This window comes from Halictus rubicundus, chromosome 18 (genome assembly GCF_050948215.1).
Source record: "Halictus rubicundus isolate RS-2024b chromosome 18, iyHalRubi1_principal, whole genome shotgun sequence".
In the NCBI taxonomy this organism is placed as follows: Eukaryota; Metazoa; Arthropoda; class Insecta; order Hymenoptera; family Halictidae; genus Halictus; species Halictus rubicundus.
In genome coordinates, this window is record NC_135166.1 from 8579358 (window position 1) to 8599731 (window position 20374).

A 20374-nucleotide genomic window follows, 5' to 3' on the forward strand; every position below is an offset into this window, starting at 1 on the left:
TATTCGAGTCAGTAATCGCGCCATACCGTACCACCGCTACAATTCATTGTATCCAAAATAAACTAGTCACCCAAGGTTAGTACGGCCGGTGACAGGGCATTTGTTAAGTTTGAAATAAACTCTATTTGACACAAACGCGCGCATAATTTCTTCGGAAAAACGAACAGCCCAACTTTCCACTCGATCTAAAAAAATTGTTTTTTGCTAATTGTAAGTTCAATATGTTTTCATACTTCCCCGATTTCTAAGCGTGCTGATCGTAAACTGCGATCTTTCACCTTTGATTTGAGGCCTCAAACCAATGCTGTTAGGTAGAATATTCATGAATTTTTTACCATTTTTTTTTACTATCTTATTCGGCTATACCTTTAAAAACAACAAAAAATATTATCGAAAAAATACAAAACATATTTCAGTATACACTATTAAACCCGATTTTTAAAAAAAAATTTAGTCCAAATTTCGCTTTGATATCTTTTTTAGATCAAAAGTTATAGCGAATTGTGCGTCGCACACTGACAGATACGCTTGTGTGTAGCGCGGTGAAAGCAAAGTGGGAGATGACGATACGTCCGAGCGGGGGCCGTCGGTTTGTCCCACGTCCCACGCATAGTCGCCAGAACAAGACTTGTTCCCCCACTCTAAATTTCCCTTCTACCGCGCTATTCCCCCACGCTTCCGCCGCGTCCCAGTCACGTAACCTTAGACCATGTAAACCTACATTATATTTAATAATTGTATTATGTATTAACTATTTTAAGAATCGATATTTGATTCTGAAGATTAACAACTTTCGCATAGTATGCAGATTACAGAATGTTTTTTTACATATAAATCGATCACATTTACAACATTTTAAGGTAGTACTGCTATTTTTACATAATTTACATCTATCTCGCTTGTGATTAGTTATTATTAGGCTGCGGATTTGTATGCCTTTATAGCAAAATTGAGTAAATGAAATTCAAAACTGTTGAAAAATTAAAAAAATTCAAGATTAACGTATGATTTCTCCTCTATTAAAATCATTAAGTGAAGAAATATGAGAATGTGTAACGGCGTGGCGGCGTAGTATCAGCGTCGGTTTCCCGTGTCAGCCATTTTGAAATTATCTTAAGAATTATCTTGTGACATCACAAATTCAACGATCTTTGCTTCACTGAATACTATGCCGGGTCTATAAGTATACCGAGTGAACCACGAATCGTGACCAGTAAAGATTACTCTGTTATTAGAAGTCCGATCGAAAATGTTTTTTATCAGATATAACATGGTTTCAAGAGAGCTTTCACGTGATTAAAGCAAATTTTTTGTCAATTACTTTTTTCCTGATTTTTCAAGGTCATCTTCATTTTTTTGCAAATACACCTATAATTTTTTACGCCTATCTGTTACAGGATTTCAATACAAATTCGGTAAGTATTATAACATAACTTTTACCATCATTTAAGCGATGTTCAAAATGGTATCCGTCAGCTACAATGACGAATGCAGGCGAATAAAAGAGTGCTTAGCACTTTCTATGACCTCTGCACTCATAACGTAGCATGCATCTATAATTCTCTGTCGCATATCTTCCGGCGTTGGAGGACTACTAATAACAGAGTAATCTCTATTGGTCACGATTCGTGGTTCACCCTGTATACGCTCTAAGCACGTAACTGCGTAACGCGTTCCGTCTCTGCCGTGCATGTGTCACAATGTCACGTGACTAACCCGGTGCTGACAGAGAGAGGGTGACCTTTTCCCCTCAATTCGTGCTACCTACCCTCATGTGGCGACTATGTCTCACGCAAAGTGGTGATATTGTGCGGATTATTTTCGCGCATGCGCGTCCAATCCAGTGACGTATTTATATTGTGGCGAAAACCGAAAATAGTAGAATACTGTTATTCGGCGAGACAAGCGTGCTACGAATTTTTCGCAAGTTACTACTAATATTTGATTGACATACACATGTTATACATCCATTTTTCAAAATCAAATCATAACAAATTTTGCGAAATTGTGCGAGGTAACCGAGATACCCCATTTTAGCCAATCTTTTACTTTACTGACGCTAAAATCGTTGCGCATGCGCGAAAAAACCCGCACAATACCTCCTCCACTCTAGTCCCACGTCCCACGATATAGCATAACTGCTGGAGACACTGCCCATTACCATTTTCGCGTCACGCTGAATGTTGAATGAATATAGGCCTGCTACTACGGGTGTAAAAGCAAAGCCCATAAGATGCAATGTCTGTAGGGGTCTTAAGTTTGTGATATTATTAATTATTATTACACATCATAAAGAAAAATTCAAATACATAGGTACATATGGATCCTAATGCATGTAAATAAATCTTATATGGAATTTATTTGTCTTTAATTTGTACCAGTTGTTAACAGAATATATTTTTGTTGCATCAATAAACTCATACTATATTATCTGTATCTAATAATTCAAATAATGCGATTCTATAATAAATAAACTTCTTGTTATTCACAAATAGAAAATTTTCTTTTTTTCATTGCATTCTATTTGCTCATATTTTATTGTCCACGAATCTTAACCGAATGTTTAACTAATGACTGCTTATGAGTAGTAAAAAATGAGGAGTAAAAAATCTGGTAATTCACATTTATTCGGGTTTTAGAAATGTAAAAGCGTAATGAGAAAACATTGTATGTATACATAAAAGGTATTATACATTGTTACGTCCCAGGTAGGACGGATTATGATTTTTATGAGATAGGACGCCGTTTTGAACCTACCTGCATTCACCGGCTACGGTTCGAGAAATTGAGGATTGTTTAAATAACTTGTATTCTTATTTTCCAAAAACAAACAAAATTATTGATTTATTCAATATTAGATGCTGAATCAGATATTTTAAATATGATTTGACAAATAGAGATTATATGTAGTTAACGCGCATAAACTAGATAGCTTACAAATATTTCGTTCAATAATAATAATGTTAATTTACCGAGTTGTTGGGTTTGCTTCGTTAAGTGGACACCGCAAGTCCACAAGTCGCAGGTTCCGCAAATTGCAGTTGCCGCAGATCGGAAATACCGCTAATCGCAGTTGCTGCAGGTTGCAGGTTCCGCCAATTCAACTATCGCAGCCGCAGGTCGCAGATTTCACCAATTCCAATTATCGCTTCTTTTAAACTTTATTAAACTTTCCCTGAACTTGAACTTTACTGAAACTTTATTAATACTGAATGGAACTTTATTGAAACTGAATTGACACTTCTATGACGGACTCGTCTGGTCCAAACTTTATGACAGAATGATTGATCTTTGAAGTATTGGTTCCCTTTTATAGGATGGACAGTCCATTGTTTCAATAGGATATTGATTTGATATTTTATCTAATGCGCGTCATTCTTACCATGGGATTAGTGTGCCTTCTTGGAACTTGGCGCAACTGGACACACTTTCTGTTTATTTTTCGGGGTGACATCGATCTTTGCTGCGTCTCTCGCAGGAGGATAATTGGAATTGTTTTGTTCGCTATCTAATTTTCTAGAAATTTTAACGCCTATCCTAATCCCATTTATCTTCGTCTCCTCGCGTGACATTATTGGGTTTCAACAATAGTTCATAATAATTCTTTGTCTGAAGTTTTATTCGTTTGATTCTTAAGCGGTCGAATCACCGAACATGACACCGTCTTACTTCCTAGAATCTTAAGGCTTATCTTAATCTTATTTATTCTTCTCTCCTCGCGTGGCATAATTTTTATTTGAAGTTTTATTTGTCTTATTCATGAGCGATCGAACCACCGGACGTGACAATATACATAAATAACAAATATGAATGTAATAGTTTTTGAAAGATGTGTTTTATTTACAATGATCAATCATGTCCTCGAAGTACGACGGTAGATTTAATGTACAGCACTTATTTTGTGTATAGGCTGACTTACCTAATCTCTTTTAAACACGTTAGTGATTTAATTCTATTAATCTTCAATTTATAAATAATGCTATGGTCAAATACAAATGTTAATTAGGGGAAGTCAGCCTTTGTACTAATATTAAGCTATGAATGTATATGACCTTGTAAAATTAGATGATCTACAACATATATAATGTACCTAAATACTATGTACATTGGGCTATATATTTAATGTGCTTTAAAGTGAGAGATATCTCTTTTTCAACAAACATATAAATATTTCCAATTTTTATTGGAAGTATGAACATTATATTATACATATTTCACATTAAAGGAAATAATATAGTAAACAATATTTGTCACATATCACCGCTTTGAAGGAGTTCTACAGTACTGGACAAAATAAAGTACGCACCTCGAATATTTTTACAATTACGTTTATAACTTCGTAGTTTTTACAGATATAATAATTATGTATTTGCACAAAAAGAAGGTTTCTTAGTCTACTTTTAAACTCAATGAGAAATAATTCCAAAAACATGAAACATCGTACATTATTCAAGCCCGTTACGTCTGTTGTCATATTTTCCTCGGACAAAATAAAGTACGCACTGGAGTGTTTATTTACTTTCAGCAATAATGGCATGTAGGATACCTTTTCTTGCCGTTGGAGATACAAGAATGTTTACAAATAAACGTATTAATACAGTTTCAGTTACCCATCAGTGCTCTTAGAGGCAAGATTGTATCATTCAATTGCGAATAACATAGAAATGAAACAAATTTCCGTACAAATTAGAAAATTAATAGTTAACGACCGGAAAAAGGGTCTCTCGAATAGGAAAATCGGTGAAAAGTACAATGTTAGTGAAGCAGCGGTCAGAAAGATCTACAAAAAATTTGTAGAGCTTGGCACAGTAGCCGATAAGATCGGTCGCGGATGGAAGAGGAAGACAAATTCAGTCGAGGATCGTAGAATTATCCGGGAAACGAAGAAAAATCCGACTGTTACTAGTCGTGTAATCAGGGAAAATGTGCAACTCAACATTTCTGAACGAACCGTGCCCAGGAGACTTCGGGAAGCTGGGCTGCGGAGCAGTTTTGCACAGCGTCGCCCTTTAATTCGAAAAGTTAATAAATTGAAACGTCTCCAATTTGCAAAAAAATACGTCGATAAGGCAGTGGACTTCTGGAAAAAGATTATTTGGAGTGATGAGAGTAAGTATGACTTGTTTGGTCATAAACAACGAACACGGGTTTGGCTGAAGCCCGGCGAGAAGCTTCTGGATAAAAATGTCCAAACAACTGTCAAGCATGGAGGAGGCAGTATTATGGTGTGGGGGTGTTTTGCGTGGTCGGGTGTGGGAAATCTCGTCAAAATCGATGGTATTATGACAGCAGACAAATACATTGACATTCTCAACGAGAATTTAGAGGAATCTCTGCTAAAGATTGGTCTGGAAGATGACTTTATCTTCCAACAAGATAACGATCCTAAACATACCGTGCATAAAACTACTGCTTTCTTTCGTGCTTCGAGGATCAAAGTGCTAGATTGGCCAGCACAATCGCCGGATTTAAATCCAATCGAAAATCTGTGGTCCATTTTGGACCAGAAAGTTGACCACAGTGACGCAACCAATAAATTAAAGTTATTCGAAGCTTTGGAAAAGGCGTGGGGAAACATCGACGAACAGCACATCCGGAATCTCGTCGAGAGCATTCCTCGGCGTTTGCAAGAGGTCATACGAGCAAAGGGCGGCCATACAAAATACTAGTTCTCAATTAGAACTTAATTTTGACTGTTATTATCACATGCGTACTTTATTTTGTCCAAAGAAAATATCCTTATAAATGTAACGGACCTGTCTATTGAAAAATGTTAAATGTTTTTGAAATTATTTTTGTTAAAACCTAAAAGTAGACTAAGAAACCTTCTTTTTGTGCAAATACATATTATTATACCTGTAAAAACTACGAAGTTATAAACGTAATTGTAAAAATATTCGAGGTGCGTACTTTATTTTGTCCAGTACTGTATATGTGGTTTCTTAAAGCAATCAAAGCTTCCGTGGTCGTCCCCGTTTCCTTAGTGTTGTAATCTTGCTCGTCACTGATCTCGTGGTATGTAATTTTTTTTGAATATTTGCTATCGTCTTTGGGTTTTTTTGCATACTTCTATGCTTTTTTAAATGTTGTACAAAAAGCAATCTAGACCTTATTAGCTTCTGGCATATGTGACACCTGCGTATCTTGTGTTCTGCAAAGTTAGAGCACAGAAATAAAATGTTGCATCTAACATTAGTGAATGAATACTTAATATTAAAATATTATCAACAAAAGGGTTTGATTAAAATTTACCAGTTTTTTTTGTACCATGTTGCAAACAATGTGCCCTCAATAAGGCAGCACTCGGAAACCATCTGCCGCAATCGGAACAACTCAATTTTTTTACTTCCCAGGTACAATTTAGTCGTTGATTCCTTTTTCTTTTAATCGTTTTAATCATAGTCAATTGTTTTTTTGATTCAATAGGTTCCTTTTTTTCTTCAACCTCTATAGATGGCCGTTCGATTGATGATTTACTAAATCTACGTTTCTTCCTTTGAGAATGTTCTGAACGTACGTGACGTGCTAACACTACAACAACATCGAACTTCTCTTGACATATTTTACAAGTATATTGTTTCTTTACCGCATCCTCATTCGTTCTACTAGGATGTTTCATTTTCTGTTCTTTAAATCGAATCGAATTTGATGGTGATTTCGAACAAACTCGTAAATGAGTATCTAATGCTCTTTGTTGCCGAAAGCTTCTTGCACAGTGTTGGCACTGTAGTAATATTTTTTTAGAATTTGGCTGCGATGATTCTTCATCTGAATCTCCTACCATAATAATTTCATTCTCTTTATCACTAGAATATTTGTCCTTACTATCGTCTATAGTTATTTCAACAACATCCCTCTTTGACTGAAGCATATTTTCTTCTTCATCAACATCGATTTCAATAACTTCAACTTCCTTACGTTTAACCTTTTTCATCCTTTTCGCTTCGTTACTTCTTTGACGGTATTTCTTCCGTTTACCTCTTTTCTTAACATTGTTGTCCTCTTCACTCAGAAGAGACGCCGGTTGAATAATTATTTCTGAATCTTCACGGTTCACAGAAATTAATTGTTGTTTACGGGATCTTTTAGTTCTATACTGCATTTGTGTCGATTCTGGTGATACGCATTCTATGGAGCCGTTTGGGAGATCTAAATTTGTGTTATTCGATATTCCATTCATTGTCGAATCTGTAAATGATTCCAGAGATTCTTTTTCGCTGTCTACTAAATTTAATTTTCTCTCTGTCAACGTATTGGAAATGTGACTGTGATTAGAACTATTATGTACTGAATGATCGCATTCAGATTGCTTAATATTTACAAAACTGTTTTGCTCTGTATCAACTTTTTTATTCAATTGCCTCCTTGATGATTTCGATTCGGCCGATTTAAGATTCCGAAGTGTTGCTTGAATCTCGTCGAAAGTTAATTCAGAATCAGATTGATCACCTTCAAAGAGAATGTACTGTACTGTTGACTGTTCTAAAATTTCACTGTCGCTTTCATCCTCTTCTTGATATTCTTCCGAATTATCTGCTAAATCACAGTGTTTTTAGTGTTTACTTATTTTCTTCTCAAACTATGCTTTACAGTTACAAAATAATAAAGCAATAATAATAAAGTATGTTAAATACATACCAATATTTACAGAACAATTATCCATCATTAAGTATGTTAAGTCTGAGTGTTTATCATCAGATGCATATATAATGTTGGAAACTCGTTTCATATGTAGATTCAAATTAGAATCTTCCATCAACGTTGAATTTTCTTCCCATGAATTATCTTTCTTTTGCATTGTTTGATGTTTGGTTGATATAATTTTGTTTTCATTGTGTATTAATATATCGTTTGTTGAATCATTCTTAGAAAAGAATATTGGTGGCTGTGTTGTTAATAATTGCTTTTTTATTTGTGTTGGTTTCCGTACAGTTCTAACAGCACCTTCACCTATTAACCTTTCAACATCAGCCCTGAAAATATAACCATTTCATTATTTAATGTTAGGAATTGAAAATTTGTAATAAAATCTTTAAATTGGACAATAGATACGACAAAACTTGAGAAGTGATTCTCTATGATAATATAAGGCGAAAATCGAGAGTAGAAAGTTGAAATTTTATTTACACACTTCATAAGAAATTGAAAACTTGTTGGAGGTACTCCAGACTCGTCATACATTGCTACAGCAAAAATTTCTTCTGAATCTTCAACTGCATATAATGCTAACTGTTGACCAGTAGCGGTTACAAATGTAGCTATTGTTTCTTCATCTTCATATTGGTCATCGCTTGTTATTCTACTACAACCGATTTCAGATTCACTTTCTTCTGGTTCTGGTAACTATAGATATGCATAGAAAAAAACATAATGTGCTTTAATATATAATTTTTATACTAAATTTCGCAAAGTCTTGAAAATTTTGTAACATTTACCAGTATATCCTGATTACTGGTATCATCTGTTAGCCATTTTTGTTTGGCTATGTTCCTTGTAGATAATGATACAGAATCATCAACATATTCAACAGGTATTGTTGCATCTATATTTCTTTCAAAATATTCAGATGCTTCTTTAGATTCACAAACAGCTTCTTCAGAAATTTGTTGGTCTAAATCCATGTTCTCGTCTACTACTATTTCTTCACCAACGACCTATGAAAATTACTTGTAGTTAAGAAAGTTAATAGTAAACATCTAATCTTGCATAGTTTAGTATTCCTTGTCCACGAGAAGATGGCACACAGACACTTTTAGGTATCTATGCCCCACTACCTGATACCTGAATGAGAGGGTATGATATATTCTATCCTTTTTAAACAAAAAAAATCGCTGCACGATTTATGGGTCCCATAAACTCTCAGCCCACTCAAGAACAATATCAAATCAAATAGGTATCCACATACGCAATATGTCAAAAACTGTCCCAAACCATCGTCTCGGTCATCATCGAGTCGTTTGACAAAGAAAACAAACAAACCTATAGAGTGTGACTAGAATATAAAGACGCAGTCGCAACGTCCCACTGTCCCTCCAGAACCCTATATTCCTACTATGCTACTATTAAGAGTAAAATCTTGGAGATCCCTTGTTGATCCCTTACCCAAAATTTGTGTCAGCTTCTCGTAGAAAAAGAATATACTTACATAATATTTTTTTTTAGTATTATATTATAATATTCATTATTTCATTACCAGCGACTCTTCTATACGTTCATATTTCGGTAAAACCATAAATTCGGTTGAGCTTCTACCAATCGTACACGCTGTTTGCATGATTTCTTCAGAAACCATTTTTTTATAACTATCATTGTTATCTATAAACGACATGTTTTTGTACTATGTTTCTTGTCCACTTATGTCACGTCTTCAGTGCATGTGTCATTAACATGAAGTCCCTAAAACAGAATCAACACATATTTTTAGAATTAATTAGTATTGATAAGTTAATTATTAAATGTTACTCAAGTCACATCATTCACTAAAACGCAATATTAAAGTATCGACAAATACTTGATAATGGTTTTATATCCATCAGTACATTTTAGGGTTACAAAATAGTCACTTTATTAATAGCCAAAAATTAATTAAATGTATCCTGTTTCATCTATAATCAAAAAGAATGTGGTCCATGAATACTGGTATTTGTAAATATTTTAACTACAAAAAATGCACAACACCTTTGAACAACCCTAATGTTCTATAATATTATAACCCAAATAATATAATTACAAATAGTTATTGTAGAACATGTACCCTATTTTGAAATGTTTCTTTAATAACTATTAAGTCTGGCAGTCTACACGCATCAAAATATAGAATAAAACATACATTAAACTATTAAATGTAACACAAGCTTCCGTCTTCCAATTTACGTTCATACATAATTAATATTAGATACACACAGAGTTTATGCTATATACACATGTATGTACTTAAAAACATAACCCTAGCTATTACGCGTTACACACGTTTACGCATTTGGGAAGTTCATCTTGAAGTTGTCATAGGTTTCGAGTGAATTTTCTTATCGACGAATTCTAACTCGTTATAATGTTATGTTTTCGTAACTAAATGCTATATAAGTAAAGATGAAATAGCTAAAAATAGAAATTAAAGTACATAGATATGCGACTCGATAAATCAAGGGAAACTGCAATTCTTAGAGACTTCGATGTAAATGGTGCGCATCGAAATTGCATGATGCAAGCATTATTTTATATCTTAATAGTATCAAAACAAAACAAACCGCAGCACTGGTGTAGTCAAGAATAAGACAATTACAAAACGTCAATGTGTTTCAACAATTGTTAATTCTAAACTTGACTACACGTTACCCCTTCCACCTTCCTCGATTGGACAAGTTAGGCACGTGATATCAAGAAGCTGAAGTTGTACATATATATGTAGGTGTGTCTTGTCAGCTGATGCACTATCAATAATCGTTGTATTAAATACGTTTATTTTGTAAAAAATCTTCCTTGTTATCCTTATATCGCTCGTAACAATGGCTCTTCATTCCGCAGGAAAGGGTAAACTTCTTGCAGTAATCGGAGATGAGGTAAATACAACTAAAACTTCATCTCTTATATTGAAGAATGAATTACGAGATTTTTGTTTTAGGATACATGCGTGGGATTTCTTTTGGGCGGAGTTGGCGAGATTAATAAGCATCGTCAATCCAATTTTATGGTTGTAGATAAAAGTATGCATCTTTTTCTGTAGGAATTACTCTTTTCTGATTAACTACTCTTGTTGTCAACATGTCACACTTGATGTTCTTTTAAGATTAATGAAAAGATGATTATTTCAAATTATACATATATATTATTTACAGATACTCCAGTGAGCGATATAGAAGATACATTTAAACGTTTTATTAAACGAGATGATATTGATATCATCCTTATCAACCAAAATGTAAGTATCAAATGTGTTTTTAAAAGTTATATATTTTCTTAAAAATATTTAAAATATTATAGTATAAAGTATCTTGCTTAAAATTCTGTAGAATCCCGTTTATCTGGATCCCATTAATCATAAAAAAAATAGTCCGTCTTTTTTTATCCATTGATTGATTAATATCCTTAGTCTACGACTCAGAACCCAATGAATTCATGATGGTAAAGTATCTATGAGACGTACAGCACGTACATTTCACTTAAATCTGATACAAAAGAAACGCACAGACTTCTTTACAACATCCTAATTAAATTATACTTATAGTGTATGTATATGTCTTTTGCTTCATACTAACAACATTGTTGTAAAAGTATACTTATAAAATGTGCAATAAATAAAATACATAAAATGTATTTGTGTTATTTATGTTGTTGGTCCGATCCCTTTCGAGGCGGATAAACAGGATTCTACTGTAATTGTATTCCTACAATAAAAAGTTTTATTATTCGTTTAAGATTGCAGAAATGATTCGTCATGTAATCGATAGTCATACTCAACCAATACCATCAGTCTTAGAAATTCCCAGTAAAGACCATCCCTATGATGCTAGTAAAGACTCCATTTTAAGACGTGCTAAGGTAAGATTATATTATTTATAACTGCACTATGTAATACACGTACATATTTATATTAATCTATATTTTATACATTTGCATCCTAGGTCATTTTCATGTAATATTTAAAATGAAAAATTTATTTTTTAATTTATAATAAATCGATAAGAAGGTGATTGCCCTTATTTCAGTTTAATTACCGAAATGGAATCAGATTGTTTACTTCTAGCAGTTTTCCAACATCGCATATATTTTTCATAAATAATAAAAAATACACGTACATATTAAATATTATTATATTATTGACATAGCACTTGATAATTAATGATAACAGCATTGTTATTGAATATTAATTAAACATTAAACCATTAACATTACTTAAAGGTCAATTAATTAGATTTTTTAATTTTACGTTGCAGGGAATGTTTAACCCAGAAGATATACATTAATCTATGTACATAAAATGTTGAGTCATATAAAACATATAAAAATCTATGACTTGTATTGTACTTGTTAATCTCTATATATGTAATGTTACAATGTTGTTACAGTCTGCTTACAAAGAATAGACATGTGTTCTACATTCCAGTATTTATTTTGAACTTCAACAGTTTATTATGACCATTAAATTTTATTTTAAATTTGTGTGTAAATCTTAATATGTACAGATACATGATATTACAATAATTTTAAAAAGTATATTACTGTGCTGTAACATACTCAAACTTTGATTGCCTAAATAAATACGTATGTTACAAATGTAATAAGTAAGAATATTATTTAAAATATCTGGGTACACAATAGTGTGAATGATTATATTAGACGACACGGAATCTTCGAAACTATATTACAAAAAAAGATGGTATTATTGATGTTATAATGGTTAACAAACAATACATTAATATCATACTCGTGAAAATATTTATTAAAGATTTTCATGCACGTTCGTATAATAAATATATTCAGCTATCACACATTTAATAGCATTAACAAAATCATACAACACGATTATTCAGGTTCTACAATTAACATCTATCATTTAATATCTTTCCTGATGTAGAAAGTGTAAAAAGTAGAAAACATATTAAAGCTTATAACAATAAATAATCACGCACAAATGTTATACGAATTTGTTACAAAAAAATAATACATTAGAATACCAACATAATCGTAATACATAACCGAACACACGACAGTTATAGCTGTCCAAAATAAATTATAATAGGTAATGGTAAATTATTTATCTATGCGAAATAGCAATATTTTTTATAGTTCGTGTACATAGTTTGTATACGAAGAACACATTCACGTGGTAATTGATGGTAACACCGGGGTTACTATTATTTATATAGTTAGCATTAGTATGATGAAAGCAGATCAAATTATTTTTAAACTCTTAATATTTGAAGTCAGGTGTCTTGTTCCTCAGTAGCAGACATGAACAGTTTCTGGATAGTATAAGTAACTTTAACTGAAAGTAGCAAATTTATATAATTACTTAATTATGAACATTCTATAAGTGAAGCTAAATATTAAATTTAGCGATAACATTGTAGTACGTACAATTAATTTTTTGAAACCATACTGGCCTATTTCTCCATTTAACGCCCACAAAATAGGCTGGAATACCAGATAAAGTTATTAAAGTACCTACACCGACTTCATATGGCCTTTCATAACAAGGAACAATGATCAAAAACGCACATATAGCAACGAATGTGATAGGAATCCATATAGGCATCTATAAAACCATATTTTTATTGAAAAGTATATATTTTTGTTTATATTATTATTGATCATGTAATGTACCTTTATTGGTCGATTCATATTGGGATCTTTATAACGAAGCCATAGAACACCAGCTACTGACAGCATGATAAAGAATGATTCAACTATACTGCAGTACGTGATTAATACAAAAATATCACTTGTACAGAGCATTATTAGAGACAAAATGCACTATAAATAAACATAAAAAGAAGAAATTATGGGCGTTTAATAATATTCGTTTAGAAATCTATAATTATACTATATGCACATATATATCTTTGATACTTACAAGAAACATTAAGGCAGGCGTAGGTGTAAATCTTGAAACATTAATGTGACCTAACATTGAGGGAAAATGTCCATTTCTAGCACCAACAAAACACAATCGAGATGATGTCATAATGTGAACACTCAATCCTCCAAATGCAGATACAGCTACCATTACTGGTATTATCCAAGCCATTACACCAAGTAATTGGTCTCCGAATGTCTAATAAAGGTCAATTCAATTAGTTTCTTTCTAAAGACTTACACGGTGATACAAAAGAATGTATATTTACCACAGCTATTGCATGAGAAGCAATCATAGCAGTTGGTGTTAAAACTGATAAATATGCAACGTTTGCCAAAACATATATCGAAGTAACTAAAGGTAATGATATGTAGATAGCTCGTGGTAAATTTCTGCAAAATCAAGGCAATTATTCAATATGTAAAAGTAAAAGAATTAACCTGATATTATATTAAAGTTATATTACATACACATAAGGATCTTTTAATTCTTCTGTCATGAAGTTTAGATAATTCCACCCAGAGTATGAAAATATACCAGAATAGAAAGCCACTGCAATTTTTCCAGGTTCTGTACGAGTATTTTCAAAAGAATTTTCAAAATTTTCTGTATGACCTACAAATGAATATTGTCATCAAATCGATAAAGAATAATAATCTTTAAAAAAATGGAAAGATTAGTAATTGTATGATATTACTATTTACATAATTATTAATGTTTTCTTCACTTATAGTCGAGTTGGAAAGTAAGTTAACGATTGGCGTATGCAGGCAAATGAATATGATATATTTTTAATAATGATAATATATGTTTTACTAACGTATTTGCATATCTACTTATATCTTGTAAATAAAAACAAAACAATAATTTGATTTTATATTAAGAAATAATCAAATAAGTTAGTGAAACATATATTATCTTTATTAAAGATATATCATATTTATTTGCCTGGATACGTCAATCGTTAACTTACTTTCCGACTTGACTGCATCTGAATTTTGCTTACCTAGTGATAACCAAGTAAGTCCAGCAATGATTATAATTCCTAATGCTCCAATTTTTGTGAACATAAATATATTCTGCATTTTAGACGTTTCTTTAACATCATAACAATTTGCAAATGTAAGTAAACCTATTAAAAAATTATATGAAGAACTTATCAGTGATATAAACCATTTAAAAGAAGTATTTTGTGTGTGCTTTTCAATGTCAAAATACACTCAACGATATTTTAAATCTAAAAAACATGTCTTACAAATAGTGACTGCTGCTATTAATCGTACACTATAGTCTGGAATAGCACAATTTGGAAAGAATGGTTGCAAAACATATTGTGCAAAAGTTAATCCCATAATGGCATTGGTAGTTGGTCTGAAAATAAATAATCTCATAATTATTTTCATAGTATTACATTTTGCTTACCCAAAGCTACATACAGTAGATAAATTTCTTTATTTCTTAGACAATTCGACTTACACAACAATTAAATTGGCAGCCCATAAGTACAAGAAAGATGGTAGTGCTCCGAAAGATTCACAGATATAAACATAATCACCACCACTACGAGGTATACAAGTTCCTAATTCAGCATAACATAACGCTCCAATCATAGAAAGTAACCCGCATAAAACCCAAATAATTAAAGATACTCCAACACTTCCTACTTCTGCAATAACACCTTTTGGAGAAATGAAAATACCTAAACAAACATATAAATTTTATTATGTTGTGCTTACTAATAATACATAGTACGAAGTTAACGATTGTATATGAAAATTAAATCATATATCTATGATACTTTGTACAATTTATGTTGCTAGTATTTAACTCATTTACTCATTAAATATCAAAACTAAAACTTGTGTGCAATTTTTACCTGAACCACATATAATTCCTACAATAATTGCAACACCTTCTAAAAGACCAAGTTGTTTTTTCATTTGTACTTTCTCCACACTATCCCTCTTTTGCTCTATGCTCTGTGATCCACTGTCTGAATGTAATAACTGCATTTCTTTTGGAGATTCATCAAATATTTGGGAAACCATTTTGACTATGTGAAATAAATATAATGTATAATAGATCTTATGAGTCAGATTGTTAAAACCTTCTAATAAATATAGGTGATGAAATCACATTAAATCTTTTTATACCTGCATAATATAAAGCAAAGCTCTTAATAAAATATATATATATATATAATACATATAATACAAAAGATAATGTAATGATTACCATATGTGTGGTTATTTGAATTTCTTGATGAATTATTACAAAAGACAAATATACAAACAAAAAAAAATACAAATATTACAAATATTACGTTAGATTTTATAGAGAAAATAAACGTACCTCACGGAAGACAAACCGCTCAACTTAACTTATAATACTGACTGTTTCTTTATTTTTGGTGTAAGAGGTAGATGCATATATTAACATAGAGATTAAAATACCCACATGTTAATTATTATCTATGAACGTCTATTGTCTGAAGGCTTTCTTGAATGTAGGGCATCATCTAAAAATGAAAATGCTTTCAGTGTCGACTAAATACACTGTTTTCGAAAGTGTACAATAAATTTTAATGAGATATAAGTAGAATTTCGTAAAGCTTTTAAACATTACAAACTAATGAAACAACTTATTTTCCTTTTGGTCTACGAATTTTTCAATTTAAAAACTTCTATTTAACTAAAAAATAATCGTAGGTTATACATGTGGGAAACGCACGTGCATAGAAAAGGTTTAAGGGTTGTTTGCAATAGCTGTCATAGACTATTTTGTACTAAGGTGTACAAAGGTAAGCACTCTCCAGGAAGGACTTTCTTATTACAGACATTATGTATGAATACAATTTTTTCTGTATATTATACAAAAAGTCAATTTTTTGTTCAGTCAAATTTTAGTAAAAATATAATTAAATTTAAAATACAGAAAGCCATAAATGTTATTATGCAAACTTTATTTTCATAGGGTATATTATAGTTACATCAATTGCATATATTGATTATGGAGTACACACGTAAGTATTTTGTATATGTATACAAGTGATTCATATATTTAGATCAAAATAATTATTGTGCATCTACTATTCTAATTCAAGGTAAGTGTGTCTATTATATGTGCATGAGTAGAATAATACAGACATTTTTAATTTCTTTGAATAAATTGTAGAAGAAACTCACATTCTCAGTATGAATAAAATGTAATAATATGTAATGTAATAATGTATATCTATAATTACATACAAAAAATATGGAACAACCTTAAGACAATCTGCGCCATGAGGTAAAACAAAGAAAAATGGGACAGAAACTGAATTTTAAAAAGTCCCGTCAAGGTATTGTACGATGTACACTATAAATATGACTTTTAAATTTCTACGTATATAGAAGGTGTTCTAAAAGTAAGTAGTAAATATAGCACGGTAGAATGTGTTCATATATAAAATAAAAGTATTGTTTTGAGAAGAAATATCCGTGCGTTTAAATCAATTCTGAGTGCTATTTGTAATTATAAATTCATTTGGTATATTACTCTACCGAATTTATACGTTCCTCCATTATTTATAATTCAAAATCTTACTAATCCACCAATAGTAGCGAAAAATAAGTATTTATGAGGAATATGAATAGAGGCAGATTTGATTCATGTATCGCTATTGGTAGATTTAAATCGTTAATATGTGTATAACTTAAAAATTGAGATGAAATAAAATCGCTTTAAAAATTTAATCAATTACGAAGTCGTTTAATTTTTTAAAAATTTAGCATGACAAAAGCAAAATGCAACAGATTTTAATCTATAGACTTGTTATGTAAGTACCTAAGTAAGTACTTACATGCATGTATTTAGACTTATGCAAGCATTCCAAGCTTAAAGAATCTATATTTATATGTATATACTATAATGTTTCAGAAATCTCACAGTACAGTACCGTCCTATTGCAGAAAAATTCAAGTTTTTGCTTTTAATTATGTCCGGTCTAAATTTTAAATTAATGAATCTTTAGTAATTGTTGTTTACATAATTATTATCTATTATATGAATTTTGACATATATTCAAAATTGTTTCTATCTAAAACAAATTTGTAAAACAATAAACGGTTGATTCATTATACAATAAATATGTTATTGTTAAAACATACACATGTATTTATCTATGTAATTCTTAAGGACTTGTAGCAATAGTTTAAAAGGTTATGTTACTAATGTATTCAGTGAACGAAAAAGATGGCGTGTTTGTCGAATTCTGTGATAAGTGTATGAATGGATTCGCGTTGAAATACATAAACTGAATTTTGAAAGGTTATGTCCGGTACAGTGACATAAACTTTGTATAAATAGAATTGTTGACATTGTATTGACATTGTATTGGCAATAAGCACGAAGAAGAATCAGAGAACGCCGAGAATTATCATCATCCAGAAAATACTTAGAATTAAAGAAAGCATGACGTCTAGAAAACGATAGAACTATTGCTTTGATACCCTATCATCTTTTCGAAGGAGTAGTTGTTAATAAACAGGAAAAATAATGGAAAAACGCACAGTCCATTCATTTAATGGGCTCGCCATTTTCGTCTTTTTCCTTTATTTTGCGAATGTGTCAAGTGATCCAATTAACCCGATAAAGATTATAGATTTTATGAAAAGTGATGATGAATTATGCACAGTTCCAGAATTTTTATATACAAAAACTATTATAAGTACTTGTGTTAATGAATCATATCCACTACGAAATCTGACAGAAGATTATATATACAGAAATACGTTTTTGTGTCTCATATTTTATGATACATGGTATAAAGTTTGTCAATACACGGAATTGCACGATTGGTTTCTTAAAAATTTTAACAATGAAGAATCTTTTAACTCTTATTTACTGCAGTTACTTCCCAAGAAGGAGCATAATTATGGAAATATGTTTTGTAAAAGTATTACGGGCATAACATTTTCACATAAAAAGTTAAAGTCAATGCTATCGTTTCTACACAATTTAGATAATTACAATAAGTGCTATCCCTTTTGTTTTGGTATGAACGATCAGTTTATTCCACTATGTGAAATATTAGTTTGGAGTAAAAGTATTGATAATGATATCAAGAAGTTGTCTACCGAGTCTCAGACAGGATCAGAGAATATAGCAGTAAAAAAGAACCAAAATCTAAATGAAGATCAAAGTTTGAAAGGACAGGAACTGTTAATTCATTCGCAAATTACTACGAGCAAGTTGCACCAAGATAGTACAACAAAAGATGAACTTAAAGGAAGTACATCTTATAAGGACACTGCAAAGTCATCAAGTTCAGAAAGAAAGCTAGCGCAAACATTAGCAACACAAATGAACCTTACGGTTGTTCATGGACATGGTGGTGATCAAACATTAAGTCAAAAGAAAACAAATAATGAACCAGCTGATCCTAAGTCTATTGAAGTAAATTATCATAAAGTACCACAGAATTTAAAGAAGAAACCGCAAGGTGTAAGTGAGGAATCACAGGACACAAACAAAAACTTACAAGATATAAACAAGGCTTCACAAGGTGTAGATAAGGTTTCACAAGGTGTAGAAATAGTTCCACAAGGTGTAGAAATTGTTCTACAAGCTGCAGAAAAGGTTCCACAAGGTATAGAAAAGGTTCCACAAGGTATAGAAAAGGTTCCACAAGGTGTAGAAAAGGTTCCACAAGGTGTAGAAAAGGTTCCACAAGGTGTAGAAAAGGTTCCACAAGGTGTAGAAAAGGTTCCACAAACTACAAACAAGGAATTACAGAATTTAGACAAGGAACCACAGACTGAGGGTCCACTCCCCGGAAATAAAGATTCGCATATTACAAATAAGGCATTTGATGAATTTGGTGGGAATACTGAAACTAATCAAGATGAATGGAATCATCCAGGAGATGACAAATCCATTGATGGTAATGATCTGTAAATATTAGGATTTTTTAATTTCATGTGTAATCTTGTACTGTGTTTATGTAACTATATTTGTAGATCAAAATGATCCAGGTGGGCTTGATGCACCTGTTGATACAGGTACTGTTTTCATACTATCTACGCATTCAAAAATTTGAATATTAAGCTAAAATCTCAACAGGCACATTGTTACTGCTTTGTTTTTAATAAACTTCTTTTTGGTAGATCAACCTGAAAATATGCACAAACTTTCCGAAGATAAGGACAACATGTCTTCTTTTCATACTATGAGGACAGACGAAGAATCCCACTTTTTTACATACTTCACAGTACTCTCCTTAATCTCTATTGTTGCGTACATTGGTTATTATAATAAACAAAAGGTAATGGATTCTTTTGAATGAATGAAGTTCTTTCTATACACTGTTGCTAATTGCATTTTTTGATATTACAGATACTAGCGATTGTATTAGAAGGACGAAGATCACGAAACCGCCGCGGTAGACCGCGTCCTAACACAGCCAATTATCGTAAACTAGATTGTACATTAGAGGAAGCAGTTACGTCACAGTGTAATGCAAATGTTACCCATGTTATATATTAATGCATGTAATGTATTTGATACATCAAAATAACTGTATAATAGCACCCCACGTGCAACCCATTTTGTATTTAAGTATACTTCCATTATTATATGAGTTTATTTTGAACGAATTAACTATTTCTTTATGTTCTATAAATCTTTACCATCTTAGAACTATTGCTAAATAATATAGCGCAATTTGATTATAAGTTATCATGGTATAATATTTTACTAAAATTTCACTTCTTATTTGATTTTACCATATTAGAGTGATTTTTGAATACAAACAAATGA

General features: G+C 31.6%; 4 protein-coding genes across 14 annotated transcripts; 2 read left to right on the forward strand and 2 right to left on the reverse strand.

Annotated features, from left to right (window-relative positions):
* Positions 1 to 4148: 4148 nt before the first annotated feature.
* On the reverse strand, positions 4149 to 10345 carry LOC143362828 (uncharacterized). Of its 6 annotated transcripts, none has more exons than XM_076803299.1 (8): positions 10248 to 10345; positions 9194 to 9396; positions 8436 to 8654; positions 8132 to 8343; positions 7639 to 7973; positions 6253 to 7533; positions 5928 to 6151; positions 4149 to 4276 (listed from the first exon to the last, which is right to left on the reverse strand). In XM_076803299.1, the coding sequence occupies exons 2-7, from the start codon at positions 9326 to 9328 to the stop codon at positions 5952 to 5954; spliced, it is 2382 nt and encodes a 793-aa protein (XP_076659414.1). In that variant the 5' UTR covers positions 9329 to 9396; positions 10248 to 10345; the 3' UTR covers positions 4149 to 4276; positions 5928 to 5951. The 6 variants fall into 6 exon arrangements, with proteins under 6 accessions (XP_076659414.1, XP_076659410.1, XP_076659412.1 ...); XM_076803295.1 differs by having other exon boundaries at positions 6253 to 7536; XM_076803297.1 differs by lacking the exon at positions 10248 to 10345 and adding an exon at positions 9970 to 10222 and having other exon boundaries at positions 6253 to 7536.
* Positions 10346 to 10419: 74 nt separating this feature from the next.
* Vha14-1 (V-type proton ATPase subunit Vha14-1) lies at positions 10420 to 12102 on the forward strand. Its single transcript, XM_076803320.1, has 5 exons — positions 10420 to 10559; positions 10622 to 10703; positions 10836 to 10918; positions 11416 to 11538; positions 11934 to 12102. Exons 1-5 carry the CDS (start codon positions 10506 to 10508, stop codon positions 11961 to 11963), a joined length of 372 nt encoding a protein of 123 aa, XP_076659435.1. The 5' UTR covers positions 10420 to 10505; the 3' UTR covers positions 11964 to 12102.
* Positions 12103 to 12458: 356 nt separating this feature from the next.
* Gb (solute carrier family 7 member genderblind) lies at positions 12459 to 17775 on the reverse strand. 6 transcript variants are annotated; one of them, XM_076803311.1, is made up of 12 exons: positions 17725 to 17775; positions 15929 to 16094; positions 15453 to 15729; positions 15053 to 15275; positions 14832 to 14947; positions 14583 to 14708; positions 14047 to 14191; positions 13845 to 13968; positions 13574 to 13774; positions 13324 to 13473; positions 13078 to 13255; positions 12459 to 12985 (listed from the first exon to the last, which is right to left on the reverse strand). In XM_076803311.1, the coding sequence occupies exons 3-12, from the start codon at positions 15622 to 15624 to the stop codon at positions 12924 to 12926; spliced, it is 1497 nt and encodes a 498-aa protein (XP_076659426.1). In that variant the 5' UTR covers positions 15625 to 15729; positions 15929 to 16094; positions 17725 to 17775; the 3' UTR covers positions 12459 to 12923. The 6 variants fall into 6 exon arrangements, with proteins under 6 accessions (XP_076659426.1, XP_076659427.1, XP_076659424.1 ...); XM_076803312.1 differs by lacking the exon at positions 17725 to 17775 and adding an exon at positions 16842 to 17172; XM_076803309.1 differs by lacking the exon at positions 17725 to 17775 and adding an exon at positions 16762 to 17172.
* Positions 17776 to 17841: 66 nt separating this feature from the next.
* On the forward strand, positions 17842 to 20211 carry LOC143362831 (uncharacterized). Its single transcript, XM_076803306.1, has 4 exons — positions 17842 to 19499; positions 19576 to 19617; positions 19723 to 19880; positions 19952 to 20211. Exons 1-4 carry the CDS (start codon positions 18113 to 18115, stop codon positions 20099 to 20101), a joined length of 1737 nt encoding a protein of 578 aa, XP_076659421.1. The 5' UTR covers positions 17842 to 18112; the 3' UTR covers positions 20102 to 20211.
* The last annotated feature ends 163 nt before the right edge of the window (positions 20212 to 20374 follow it).

Coding starts and splice junctions, on each gene's coding strand:
- LOC143362831 (XM_076803306.1), top strand. CDS start 18,113: ATGGAAAAACGCACAGTCCATTCATTTAATGGGCTCGCCATTTTCGTC. Junction 19,500..19,575: donor AGATGACAAATCCATTGATG/GTAATGATCTGT, acceptor CTATATTTGTAG/ATCAAAATGATCCAGGTGGG. Junction 19,618..19,722: donor TGATGCACCTGTTGATACAG/GTACTGTTTTCA, acceptor TCTTTTTGGTAG/ATCAACCTGAAAATATGCAC.
- Vha14-1 (XM_076803320.1), top strand. CDS start 10,506: ATGGCTCTTCATTCCGCAGGAAAGGGTAAACTTCTTGCAGTAATCGGA. Junction 10,704..10,835: donor TTTTATGGTTGTAGATAAAA/GTATGCATCTTT, acceptor TATTATTTACAG/ATACTCCAGTGAGCGATATA. Junction 10,919..11,415: donor TCATCCTTATCAACCAAAAT/GTAAGTATCAAA, acceptor TATTCGTTTAAG/ATTGCAGAAATGATTCGTCA.
- LOC143362828 (XM_076803295.1), bottom strand. CDS start 9,328: ATGTCGTTTATAGATAACAATGATAGTTATAAAAAAATGGTTTCTGAA. Junction 8,344..8,435: donor CCAGTAATCAGGATATACTG/GTAAATGTTACA, acceptor GCATATCTATAG/TTACCAGAACCAGAAGAAAG. Junction 6,152..6,252: donor ACATGGTACAAAAAAAACTG/GTAAATTTTAAT, acceptor CTAACTTTGCAG/AACACAAGATACGCAGGTGT.
- Gb (XM_076803311.1), bottom strand. CDS start 15,624: ATGGTTTCCCAAATATTTGATGAATCTCCAAAAGAAATGCAGTTATTA. Junction 15,276..15,452: donor AGGAATTATATGTGGTTCAG/GTAAAAATTGCA, acceptor ATGTTTGTTTAG/GTATTTTCATTTCTCCAAAA. Junction 12,986..13,077: donor ATGGTTTCAAAAAATTAATT/GTACGTACTACA, acceptor TGCTACTTTCAG/TTAAAGTTACTTATACTATC.